Source organism: Sciurus carolinensis, chromosome 1, assembly GCF_902686445.1.
Source record: "Sciurus carolinensis chromosome 1, mSciCar1.2, whole genome shotgun sequence".
NCBI lineage: Eukaryota > Metazoa > Chordata > Mammalia > Rodentia > Sciuridae > Sciurus > Sciurus carolinensis.
This window is the reverse complement of record NC_062213.1, coordinates 92,009,612-92,022,748: the sequence shown is the minus strand read 5'-3', so window position 1 is coordinate 92,022,748 and position 13,137 is coordinate 92,009,612. Positions and strand designations below refer to the sequence as shown.

At 39.9% G+C, this 13,137-nt stretch overlaps 1 protein-coding gene across 1 annotated transcript; it reads left to right on the top strand.

Annotated features, from left to right (window-relative positions):
- The first annotated feature begins 10,605 nt into the window (after positions 1–10,605).
- Positions 10,606–12,815, top strand: LOC124987260 (T-cell surface glycoprotein CD1a-like). Its single transcript, XM_047556427.1, has 4 exons — positions 10,606–10,743; positions 11,067–11,321; positions 12,010–12,288; positions 12,466–12,815. The coding sequence occupies exons 1-4, from the start codon at positions 10,683–10,685 to the stop codon at positions 12,813–12,815; spliced, it is 945 nt and encodes a 314-aa protein (XP_047412383.1). The 5' UTR covers positions 10,606–10,682.
- The last annotated feature ends 322 nt before the right edge of the window (positions 12,816–13,137 follow it).

The window sequence follows — 13,137 nt, the reverse complement described above, 5'->3', positions numbered from 1 at the left end:
TCTCTGACTTGAGCACCAGCTGCTACCTGCATCCCTGGATCAGGATCTATTCTGCCAGAGGAAATTTGACAGGAAGAAACTTTGAATTCTCCTTCTACTCCCTTAATGTTTCCCTTGTAGTGGTTTAGATATTAGGTGTCCCCCAAATGCTCATGTCAGGGAGTTTGAGGTAACAATGTGAGAAGGTTTCGAGGTGAAATCATTGGGTTATGAGAGCCTTAATCCAATCGGTGAATTTATCTTCTGACAGGGATAATCTAGTGGTCACTGTGGGCTGGTAGGGTGTGGCTGAGGATGTGGATTCCTGGGGGCATATATTTTATTCCTGATCAGTGGAGCTCTCTTGCTCTCTCTTCTTCTGGGTGACCACATCCAGACCTGCTTTCCTCTGCCACTCTCTTCTGCCATGATGTTCTGCCTCAACTTAGGCCCTGATGAATGGAGCCAGACATCTATAGACTAAGATCTCTGAAACTGTGAGAACTGAAATATACTTTTTTTCCTTCAAATTGTTCTTGGATTCTACTGCCCCATGCTCACTGTGCGGATACTGCTGTGCTATGGCTTCCCATCTACTAATGCGTGCTGAACTCCATCTTGGGACACTACAGGTGCCTCCATATCCCCCTCCATGCACATAGGCTCCACCTTTGGACACTGGACAGGGCCTGGAGACAGTCACCTGCCTCAGCACCACCCACAGTGCTACATCCCCCAACAGGTTGCCCATTGCCACTGCACAGTCCACCTTCACAGCCCCATCTCTGAAAGAGTTCACTTCCATCTTGGCACACCTCCACTGCCATCTTTAGCTGGGGCAGCATCCCTCTTGGGACACCAGCCAGAGACTAGAAACCTAGTATCAAGGTACTTACAGGTTAGCCACTGCTACCACCAACTAAGGATGTGGCTGCTTTCATTTAGGCATACAAGAGCCAGGGCCTGAAAGAGCATCACAAATGTCCCTACAGGCTTGGTTACATCTGAGATATCCCAGCTAGGTGTGCTAATAGCCACCATCTTGCTGAAGAGATACGAAAGAGCCTTGCAAAGGGTTGGGAGGTTGGAAGAGGGTGTGAGGGCATTTTGATCCCAGCTCACCCAAACATCCTGGCACCCACTGGGATCCCAGAGACAGTTCAGGCAGCACTTGCTGGGACCCAACATCATCCTGGTCCACAACTTCCTCCCCAATATGACATCCACTGATTCCTGGTCCTGCTCATTTGACCATCAACAAGGTCTTCTGACTCCTCAATCCACAGTCTCCCAAACACCCCCTAGCCACCAATACAGCTCAGTGCTTACAGCTTCATGGCTGGCCTACAGCTCTTAATGCCTGGTCCTGATCTGCCTAATACAGAATAATTTTCCTTGACAGATCCACAAGTTCTGGTGCTCAGCTCCAAGACCTCTGGAGAGAGAGGATCTTGATTGGGAAGTTGAGAGGGTGGGGCAGGGGAGATAATATTGGAAGACTAAATTAGAGACCAGGAACTATAGGGTCCACAAATGAGGTAAGGTGATAAGATCAGGCTCCTGCAGCACATGAGTGGACCCCAAAGGAGAGTCCTGGGGTGCAGTCTTCTAGTGGGACTGGCAATGGCTATAGCCTGATTCCAGGAGTTCTGCCTCCAAGTCTAATCCTCCCACCATAGTAACTTTCACCACCCTGAGGGTGGAGTTACCAGAAAACTCAAGACAACCCCACCTATCAGAAGGGAAGCAGAGAAGATACTGATCTCCAACAGAAACAATTGTTCAGTTTTCCTTCAAGACTCTTTTATTTTTTTTTCCCCTACTTTTTTTCATCACCTGCTCTCATATCCCCAACATTTTTGAAATCAAGTACTTTCCATGCATCAGGACTGGGAGGTTTGAATAGTGTATTACAGTTTGGTTGTAGATTCTTTTATTTTTGATTTCTTTTCTTTTTTTTTTAACTTGCTCTTTCTATTTTCCTATTATTTATCTGATTCCTCAGAGTCTCTTTCTCCTTTTTCTCCTACTAATAATCAATTTCTTTTCATTCCTCTTTCACTCTACCTGTGATATAAAACCTCTATATTCTCATCTTTAACCTCATTAACATCACATTCTACAATCCTGCCACATGCTATTTGTGTACACCAGTAGAAATTGTAGACCTTATTGCAAACATAATATTTATGTTGCAGATGATAATTGAATACATCATCTCTGTTTATTGTGACAAAACTGTTAACATCTTAATAGGACCTTTTTGGCTTAAGGCTGCATATTATTTGTATTGGGTGCTATTAATATTGATATCCCCCTTAAAGGTAAAGTATTGGCAACCTGCAGGGACATTATAAATCTCTAGGGTGGAAACTGTAATACCTTGGATCTGCACAGCTAGAGGGGAAGACACATGAACATAAAAAAAAAAAAAATACAAGGGAATAAAGCATCCCCCAACAAACCAGATGCTATATTAATAGAACACATTCATTGAGTGCACAGAAGAAATGTCAAAGAATGAGTTCAGAATATACTTAATTAAAATGATCTGTGAAGTAAAGGATGATATAAAGAAGCAAATGCAAACAATAAATGATCACTTCAATAAATAGTTAAAAGCACAAATTCAGGAAGCAAACAGAAATCCTAAAAGTGATGGAAACAATAAAGCAAATAAAAAACTCAATAGAAAGCATTACCAACAGACTTGATCACTTGGAAGGCAGGACCTCAGAAAATGAAGAAAAAATATTTACTTTTGAAAATAAAGTTGACCACCCAGATAAGATATTAAGAAATCATAAAAAGAACCTCCAAAAATTGTTGTATAACATGAAAAGGCCAAATGAAAAATGAGGAATGAAAAATGTATTCAACAAAATAATATTAGAAAATATCCCAAAATTTAAGAACAAAATGGAAAATAAAATATGAGAAGCACACAGGACACCAAATGTACAAAATTACAACAAATCCACACCAAAGCACATTATAATGAAAATACTCAGCATACAAAATAAGGATAGAGCCTTAAAGGCTGCAAGAGAGAAATATCAGATTACATATAGAGGGAAACAAATTTGAATATCAGCAGATTTTTCAACCCAGACCCTAAAAGCTAGGAGGGCCTGGAACAATATATTTCAAGTTGTAAAAGAAAATGGGTGCCAACTGAGAATCTCATATCTGGTAAAACTTAGCTTCAGATTTGATGATGAAATAAAAACCTTCCATGATAAACAAAAGTTAAAAGAATTTACAACTAGAAAGCCTGCACTAGAGAACATTCTCAGCAAAATATTTTGTGAGGAGGAAATGAAAAATAACATTTAAAGTCAGCAAAGGGAGGAAATACACTAAAGGAAAAGCTAATCAAAGGAGAAATCAATTCAAGTTAAAAAAAAAAAACAGAAATAAGCCCAAAAGACTGAGAATATCATACCTCAATAATAACCCTAAATATTAATGTCCTAAACTCATTATTCAAAATATGGACTGGCAGATTGGATTTAAAAATGACCCAAAAAATGCTGCCTTCAAGAGACTCAACTCACAGGAAAAAACATCCACAGACTGAAGGTGAAAGGATGGGAAAAAAGTGTAGCATGCACACAGACTGCATAAAAAAGCAGGAGTTCCCATCCTCTATCAGATAAAGTGGACTTCAAGCTAAAATTAGTCAGAAGGGATAAGGAAGGACAATTAATATTGCTTCAGGGAATCATAAATCAACAAGATATAACAATCACAAATATTTATGCCCCAAACACCAGAGCATCCATGTTCATTGAACACTTCTCAATTTCATGAATCAAATAGACCACAACACAATAATACTGGGTGACTTTAACACACTTCTTTCACCACCAGTTAGATCTTCCAATCAAAAACTGAACACAGAAACTATGGAACTCAATAATATAATCAATAATTTAGACTTAACAGACATATATAGAATATTCCATCCCTCAACAAGTGAATACAGTTTTTTTTCTCAGCAGTACATGGATCTTTCTCTAAAATAGATTATATATAATGTCACAAAGGAACTCTTAGCAAATACAAAAAAATAGAGATACTACCTTGCATTCAATAAGATCATAATTGAATGAAATTAGAAATTAATGATTAAATACAAAATAGAAACTACTCCAACACCTGGAAACTAATAATATGCTATTTAATGAGGCATGGATAGCGGAAGGTATCAGGGAGGCGACAACATTCTTAGGGGTAAATGAGAGCACTGATACAACATAGCAAAACTTCTGGGATACTATGAAAGCACTAGTAAGAGGAAAATTCATTGCATTTTCAATTCAGCTCATTCAATAAAAGAATAAAAGTCAACAAATAAATAACCTAACATTACATCTCAAAGCCCAAGGAAAAGAAGAACAGACCAACACAAAAAGTGGGAGAGACAGGAAATAATTAAAATCAGAGCTGAAATCAGTGGCATTGAAATGAACAAAAAAATTGAAAAAAATGACAAAACAGAAAGTTGGTTCTTTGAAAAATAAACAAAATTTGATAAATGTTAGCCACACTAATACAAAAAGGAGGAGAAAACTAAATTACTAAAATTTGTGAAGAAGAAGGAAATATCCCAATGGACACTAATGAAATACAAAAGATATTCAGAAGCTATTTTGAAAACCTATACTCCAACAAAATAGAAAATCTTGAAGACCTTGACAAATTTCTAGATACATATGATCTATTCAAACTGAAACAGGAGGACATACACAATTTAATACATCAATTTCAAGCAATTAAATAGAAGATGCCATCAAAATACTACCAACCAAGAAAAGCCCAGGAACAGATGGATACTCAACCCAGTTCTGCAAGACCTTCAAAGAATAAATAATACCAATACTCCTCAAAATATTCCATGAAATAGTGAGGAGGGAACCCTCCCAAACTCATTCTATGAGGCTAGTATCACTGTGATACCAAAACCAGATAAAGACACAAGGAAAGAAAACTTTAGACCAATATCTTTGATGAAAATATATGCAAAAATTCTCAATAATTTTCTGGCAAGTCACATAAAAAAATATTGAAAAGATAGTGCACCATGATCAAGTGGGGTTCATCCCAGGGATGCAAGTTCAACATACGGAAATCAATGGTTCAACTTATGGAAATCAATAAATGTAATTCATAACATCAATAAACTCAAAGACAAGAATCAAATGATCATTTCAATAGATGCAGGAAAAGCATTTGACATAAAACAGCACATAAAACAGTTCAAAACACTAGAAAAACTAGGGATAGTAGGAACATACCTCAATATTGAAAAGGCTATCTGTGCTAAGCCCTTGGCCAACATTTTTCTAAATGGTGAAAAACTGAAAGCATTCCTTCTAAAAACTGCAACAAGACTGTTCATCACTTCTATTCAACATAGTCCTCGAAACACTAGCCAGAGCAATTAGACAGAACAAAGAAATTGAAGGGATACAAATAGGAAAAGAAGACCTCAAACTATCACTATTTGGCTATGATGTGATTCTATATTTAGAGGATCCAAAATAATTCACCAGAAAATCTCTATAGCTAACAAATTCAGCAAAGTAGCAGGATATAAAATCAACACCCATAAATTGAATGCATTTCTATTCATAAGTGATGAATCCTCTGAAAGAGAAATTAAGAAAACAATCCCATTCACAATAACCTCAAAACAATAAAATATTTGAGAATCAATATAACAAAAGAGTTGAAAGAACTCTACAATGAAAACTACAGAACACTAAAGAAAGAGATTGAAGAAAGTCTTAGAAGATGGAAAGATATCCCATGTTCTTGGCTAGGCAGAATTAATAGTGTCAAAATGACCATACTACAGATTCAGTGTGAATCCTATTAAAATCCCAACATCTTTCCTCATAGAAATAGAGAAAGCAACCATGAGTTTCATTTGGAAAAATAATATACCCCAAATAGTTAAAGCAATCCTTAATAAGAAGAGTGAAAGAGGAGGCATCACGATACCAGACCTTCAACCTCTCTACAGAGCAAAGTAAAAAAATGCCAAGGTATTGGCACCAAAATAGACATGTATACCAATGGTACAGAATAGAAAACACAGACAAACCCACATAAGCACATTTATCTCATATTGGACAAAGGCACCAAAAACATAAAATGGAGGAAAAATAGCCTGTTCAACACCAAGGGGTGCTGGAAAAATTTGAAATCCTTATGCAGCAAAATGAAATTAAATTCCTACCTTTTACCCTTTATGAAGTTCAACTAAATATGGATCATGGACTTAGGAATTAGTCCAGGGACCCTACACCAAACAAAAGAAAAGGTGGGCCCAAATCTTTGTCATGTTAACTTAGGGCTAGACTTCCTTAACCAGAATCCTAAAGTGGAAGAAATAAAACCAAGAATCAATAAATGCCATGACTTATTTCACTTAACATGATAACCTCTAACCACTTACCAATAAATGCCATAATTTCATTCTTCTTTAAAGCTGAGTAATAGTCCACCATTGCATATGTATATGTAATAAATAATACATATTATTTATTACAACAAGTGGTGCTGGCAAAATTTAAGTCCTTTGAGTGTAAACTGAGGAGTGGGATAACTGGGTCCAACGGTGGTTTTTTCCAAGTTTCCTGAGGGATCTCCATACTGCTTTCCACAGTGGTTTCACCATTTTGCATTCCACCAGCAATGAAGGAGTGTACTTCTTCCCCCACATCCTCACCTGTGGAGTGCCATCCATAGCCTGCAAATAAACGGAGGCTTAGTTGAGGCATCAGACATGGGAATGCAGCTCTCAGGAACTGGCAGTTATGAAACATTGCCTCAGATTGCCTGAAGTGTGTGGTTCTCCATGCAGATGGGTTCACCGCTGGAGTCTGCAGATCCTGGATGTGAAAATAAACTGCTAGAGCAAAATGGCTTGCTTGTCTCCACCCCACATCCTGTTTCTCATAGAAGAAGCTCCTGCTGATCTGTAAGGCTATAAATAAAGAGAATGTGGGCTCCTCCATTTTGTTAGAGCCAGACCCTTCATCATGGCTCAGCCTGCCACACCCCATTTTAAAGATAATTCTGTTTTCTGTGTTTTTTCTCTGTTACATAAATTTCTTAGTGACTAATTTTAGCCAGCCCATCCCTCTGACAGGAACCCTTTCCACACAGGATGTGCGGTGAGACTCGCAAACATTTATTGTTGCTCGTATTCTTGATAATTGCCATTCTAATTGGAGAGAGATGAAATCTTAGAATAGTTTTGATTTGCATTTTTCTAATTGCTAGAGATGTTGAATATTTTTTCACATATTTGTCGATCAATTGTATATCTTCTTCTCTGAGTGTTTGTTCCATTCCTTATCCTATTTATTGGTTGGGCTATTTGGTTTTTTGGTGTTATTCTATTGTCATGTAGAACAAATGAGAACAAATAAAAATTAAGTTAAAAAAATGAATGGGATGGATTCAAATTAAAATTTTTTTTCTCAGCAAAGGAAATGATCAATAACTGAAGAGAGAGCCTATAGAGTGGGAAAAAACCTTTACCACACCCACCTCATATAGAGCATTAATCTCCAGTATATATAAAAAACTTAAAAAACTTAACACCAAAAAAACAAATAACCCAATCAATAAATGGGCTAAGGACCTGAGCAGAAACTTCACAGAATAAGATATACAATTGATTCTCAAATAGATGAAAAAGTGTTCACAATCTCTAGAAATTAGAGAAATGCAAATCAAGTTACTCTAATATAAAGTAACTCCAGAAAAAATAGAAATTACACTCCATTTATGTATGATCTATCAAAATGTATAAATGCATGCTACTGTCATGTACAATAAATTAGAACAAATAAAAATTTTAAAAAAGAAATGTACTCTTAGAATTCATGTCGCTCCAGTCAGAATTGTAAGTATCAAGAATATAAGCAATTATAAGTGTTGGTGAGAATGTGGGGGAAAAGGCACACTCAAAACATTGCTGGTGGGACTGCAAATTGGTGCAACCACTTTGGAAAATAGTATGGAGATTCCTTAGAAAGTTTGGAATGGAACCATCTTTTACCCAGCTATCCCACTCTTTGTCCTATATCCAAAGGACTTAAAAATCTGCATACTACAGTGATGCAGCCACATGAATGTTTCTAGCAGCTCAATTCACAATAGGTAAATTGTGAAACAAACCTAGATGTCCTTCAATAGATGACTGGAAAAAAGAAACTGTGGTATATATACACAACGGAATATTATTCAGCCTTAAAGGAGAATAAAATTATGACATTTGCAATAAATGGATGGTGTTAGAGAATATCATACTGAGGAAAATAAGCCTATCCCAAAAAACAGAAGGCCAAATTTTTCTCTAAGTGCATGCTGATACACAATGGGAGTGAGTAAGGGATAATTTGAGGAACTTTGGATTGGGTAGAGGGGAATGAGGGGTGGGGAGGGGGGAGGGGTGTGGGAAACATGATGGGATGAGATGAACTTCATTGCTCTATGTACATGTATGATTGCATGAATGGTGTGAACCTACATCGTGTACAACCAGGGAAATGAAAAGTTGGACTCCATTGGTGTACAGTGAATCAAAAAATTTCTGCTGTCTTGTATAACTAAGTAGACAAAATTAAAAAAATTAAAAAATAAAATTAGACAGTTAAAAATGTGTTTATGCAAGGTCTTTTGGTCACAGAGCATAAAGCAACAATAACAACTCAATAAACACCCCTCTTCCTCCTTCTTCTGATTCTGGCATACACTTAATTTCTCATATCAGCTCATAGCATTTTGGTCCCAGAAACTCATTCCTTATTTCTTTTCTCTCTTTCCTACTCAAAACCAACTGTTCTCTACTTGCTTTCTTCACCCCACACTCAAGAGCAGGGATCCAAGGAAAAGTAAAAATGTGGAGCCTTGTCTTGGCCACTCAGGCTGCTGTCACAGAAAGCCATACAGACTGGGGAATTTATAACCACGAGAAAATTATTTTTCAAATTTCTGAAGTCTGCGAAGACCAAGATCAAGGTAGATTTGGTTTCTACATTGTAGTGGTGGGATCTGCATTTTGGTACCTTCAAAGGTACCTTCAGACTATGTCTTCACATGATGGAAGGGTTATGGGGGTCTCTCTGGGATACCTTTTATAAGGCACTAATCTCCTTTCCAAGGGTTGAAATGGCACGACCTAATCACCTTCCAAAGGCTTCACCTCCTAATACCATCACAAGGGTGGTTAGGATTCCAATATGTGAATTTGGGGGAAGACATAATGATTCACACTGTAGCAGGTTTGTGTTCAAAAGGTGTAGGGTGGGTCAAGAGTTTTTAAAATTACTAAAATATTAAACTTCTCATATCTGTGCTGTGGAAGATTATATCTCTGTGCTTTTTATTTGATTTGCTAATGTTGCACCCCTTGGGCACAGGGATACTCACAGGATGACTGCAGGAACTCGTAGGCACCTGGGGGTCCCATTCCATTACTACAGACAAACTGCCCACTGGTTCTCTGGTTGTTGCTGCCCCAGCTGCTCAAATGATTCTTTTCCCTGTTGGACTGAAGGGTAAAGTCAATCTCCCCTTCCTAAAGTGGTCACCCCAACACTTGTCACATGGGTGACCACTGAAAAATTGCAACTGAATAAATGGAGATGCATGTGATACTTGGAACAAGAGTGGGCAAGAGGTTCACCTTGAATAAGTTACAAAACAACTTGGTTCAGACTGTGGATGGGTTAGCTGTGCCTATGTTCTGCTCACACACTGTTGGGTGCATGTCCCATTCTTCCTTCCAGTTTTCCTGCTTTGAGATAGTGGCCAAGGATGATGGCAGAAGGGGCCTGCTGTGCTAAGGAGACATGGTCACTGCAATGGTGGCAGCGTGGAGGCGGATAGTGAGAGTTGAGAGTTGTCAAGGCCACAGACAACAAGGAGCATGTAGGTGGTGGAGTGTTGGGCATGCAGGTGAGGCTGTGGAAGGAAGAAGCCTACATAAAGTGAGGAGGCTCCTGTGACCTGCCATATAAGTTTCATTGAACTTCACTTAAGAAACACAAATTCAATAAAATTACTATAACATTCAATAACATTACTATAATATTCAAGGTGATGATCATGGAGCATTAAATGTGTTACTGAACTTCTGCATGCCCCATGAAACCAGCTCTGGATACATGATCCAGAGACTCATTCGTTGATACTGGTCTAGAAGGCAATCATAAAAGGGGATTCTGAAAAGGTACATAAAGCAACCAGTGATGTCAGAGACATGAATGTGGTGGAGTGGGGGATGGATAGGGGAGAGAACACATGGCGGGATAAATCAAAATTATACAAATAACAGAAAGTGCTTAAGACCCTGTGTTCAATACCCAACATAGAAAGAAGTGTCTGTAGTGGTCAGGTGACTTGTCCCATAGCAGTTGAAATAGGGAAGATGAACAGGATGGAAGTTCATGACAATGAGAGAAGTTGGAAGACTGAGCAGAGTCAGAACAGCAGGGGAAATGGGAGACTGAGTGGGTGGTCAGGGTTCTGGGAGGGGGCAGGTTTTCCTTGTTTAGGCAGCATAGTTTTGTCGTTGGTTGAATAAGGAAGTCAGAAGAGAGGTCTGTGGGGTAGGTTTGTTTTGAACAGAAATCAAAGACCAAATTCTCTGAGAGAAAGAAATACCATCTGCAAGTGCCATGCTGTGTCTGCTGCTTCCCTTGGCAGCTGCTCTCTTCCCAGGCAGTGACTGTGAAGTTGGTGAGAACTGAGGCAACTGACCCGTTGGGTGCGAGTGTGTGCATGTGTGTGTGTGTGTGTGTGTGTGGTGATGGCAGTTACCCCTGCATGTACCTGTGGAGAAAGAGTGCCTGCCACGCTGGCCCCATTCTGAGTGTCCTACTCAAGCTCCCTGTGCCCTTGTGGAGGTTGCTGATAGAGCTTGGGGCAAGCAAATGTCAGCTAAGGTGACTGTGGCTCTCCATTTTCCCAGATTCTGAGTCTTCCCACTCTGGCACCTTTTCCCCAAGTCTCTCCCTCCCGATGTCCCATTTCTCCCTATTCCATCTATCCTTTTGCCACAGGGTTTGGAGAGCCTGTCTCCTACCATCTTATCCAGACCTCATCCTTTCACAATCATTCCTGGGTACATCTGTGCTCAGGCTGGTTGGGTGAGCTGCAGACTCACCGCTGGAACAGCAGCTCTGGTACCTTCACTTTCCTGTATCCCTGGTCCCGGGGCAACTTCAGTGACAAGGAGTGGATGGATCTGGAAAAGTTTTTCTGGATAAACTTCATTGGATTTCAGGAATTTTACACTCATCACTTGATGTCTGAAGGTGAGTTTTGTCCCCTTTGTTGGGGAGAAGAAAGGAAGGGCAGTTGGGGTGTCTCAGTGAACTTTTTATTCCTGTAGGAAACAGTCTACTCTGTGTTCTGAATCTTACTCCAGTCTCTTCAGCATAAGACTCCCAGCACACTCCACACATGCTGTAAACCAGACCTTGATTCTTAAAAATCTTCAGTTTTTGCCACTTATAAACTGCTCTCTCATTGATGGCAAGGTTGTGTTTTATTAACTCTCTTCAGAATTATCCTATATCCACCCTTTCCCCAGCCTTCAATCAGATACCCTCAGCTTCCTCACTCTTTGGTTGAGTCCTTAAAGTGTGAATTTTCCCTCCTATTTAATCTGATCAGTCATGTGTCTAACCATCAAAGTAACCATGGATACATTCACCCTGGTTTGTTACAGTCTCAGCTCCCTCTCAGAAGTTCTTTCTCTCCTCCCCACCCCCAACATCACTCTCAGCTTTGAACAGTTCCCTCCCTTCCTCATATTATCATCTCTTCCTCCACCTTCAGCTCTTACCAATTCCCCTTTCTGTGAACCTCTGATCAAACCACACTTGGGTCCATTCCCTTAAATTCCCAAAACTCCCTTCTGCCTCTGTTGTCTTTTGCTTCCTCTCATTCCATTTCCTTCTTTTTCTTCCTCTTCTCTAATTCATTATTCCTCTTTCCCAGATCCAGCTGATATACAGATGGCAACAGGCTGTGAACTGCACTCTGGGAAGGGCTTCGTAGGCTTTGTGCAGGCTGCTATACAAGGATATGATTTCCTGAGCTTCCAGAATGAAACATGGTTACCATCTCCAAAGGGTGGAATAAAGGCCCAGAAAGCCTGCACACTACTCAATCTGAGCCAAGACTACACACACAGGGTACAATGGCTCCTCAGTGACAATTGCCCACGTTTCACCTTGGGTCTTCTTGATGCAGGGAAAGCTTATCTCCAGCGACAAGGTTGGTCTTGTACCCGAACTCCAAGAATTTTTCTATTTTAATGTCAAATTCAGAATGAAAAGAGAAAAGGATAATGAGTGACATTCCAGAAGAGGGAACGATGTGTCTTTGTAGTCTTTTGTGGAGTCTGAACCTCTCAGTCTGTGTTAGAGTCTGTGTCTTTTCTGTCCTTTGCAGTGAAGCCTGAGGCCTGGCTGTCCAGGGGCCCCACTCCTGGACCTGACCGTCTGCTGCTGGTGTGCCATGTCTCTGGATTCTACCCAAAGCATGTGTGGGTGATGTGGATGCGGGGTGAGCAGGAGCAGCAGGGCACTCAGAGAGGTGACTTCCTGCCCAACGCTGATGGGACGTGGTATCTCAGAGTAACCCTGGATGTGGCAGCTGGGGAGGCAGCTGGCCTGGCCTGCAGAGTGAAGCACAGCAGCCTAGGAGGGCAGGACCTCATCCTCTACTGGGGTGGTAAGAGCTGGGACCCAGGCTGGAAATGGGGAGAGGTGGTTCTGTGCCAGGGTATGAGGGTCAGCTGAAAAATTGGAATTTTAGGAATTCCAGACCCCAAAAGAAGACAAATATGATAATCCAAGGCATTAAGGAATTAAAAATAAAGGTTTGTAGATGAAGAAAGATGTAGGATGGTTGAAGGATTAATCTGTGAAAAAGGATGAGATAAAAACAGGAAGAAAGATTGGTGAGGTAGAAACTAAAAGAAAATAGCACAAGTCAACACAGCAAATTGGGAGAACACAGGGTAAAACAGGGAGTGAACTTGAAACAAGATCTTTGGTGTCCACTTAAATTTGCAGCACCTCACAGTTCCCTGGGCTTGATCCTCTTGGCTGTGATAGTGGC

Excerpts from the sequence above, each read along its gene's own strand:
- LOC124987260 (XM_047556427.1), top strand. The coding sequence starts at position 10,683 with ATGCTGTGTCTGCTGCTTCCCTTGGCAGCTGCTCTCTTCCCAGGCAGT. Across the intron at positions 11,322-12,009 it reads TCATCACTTGATGTCTGAAG|ATCCAGCTGATATACAGATG; the intron begins GTGAGTTTTGTC and ends CCTCTTTCCCAG. Across the intron at positions 12,289-12,465 it reads AGCTTATCTCCAGCGACAAG|TGAAGCCTGAGGCCTGGCTG; the intron begins GTTGGTCTTGTA and ends TGTCCTTTGCAG.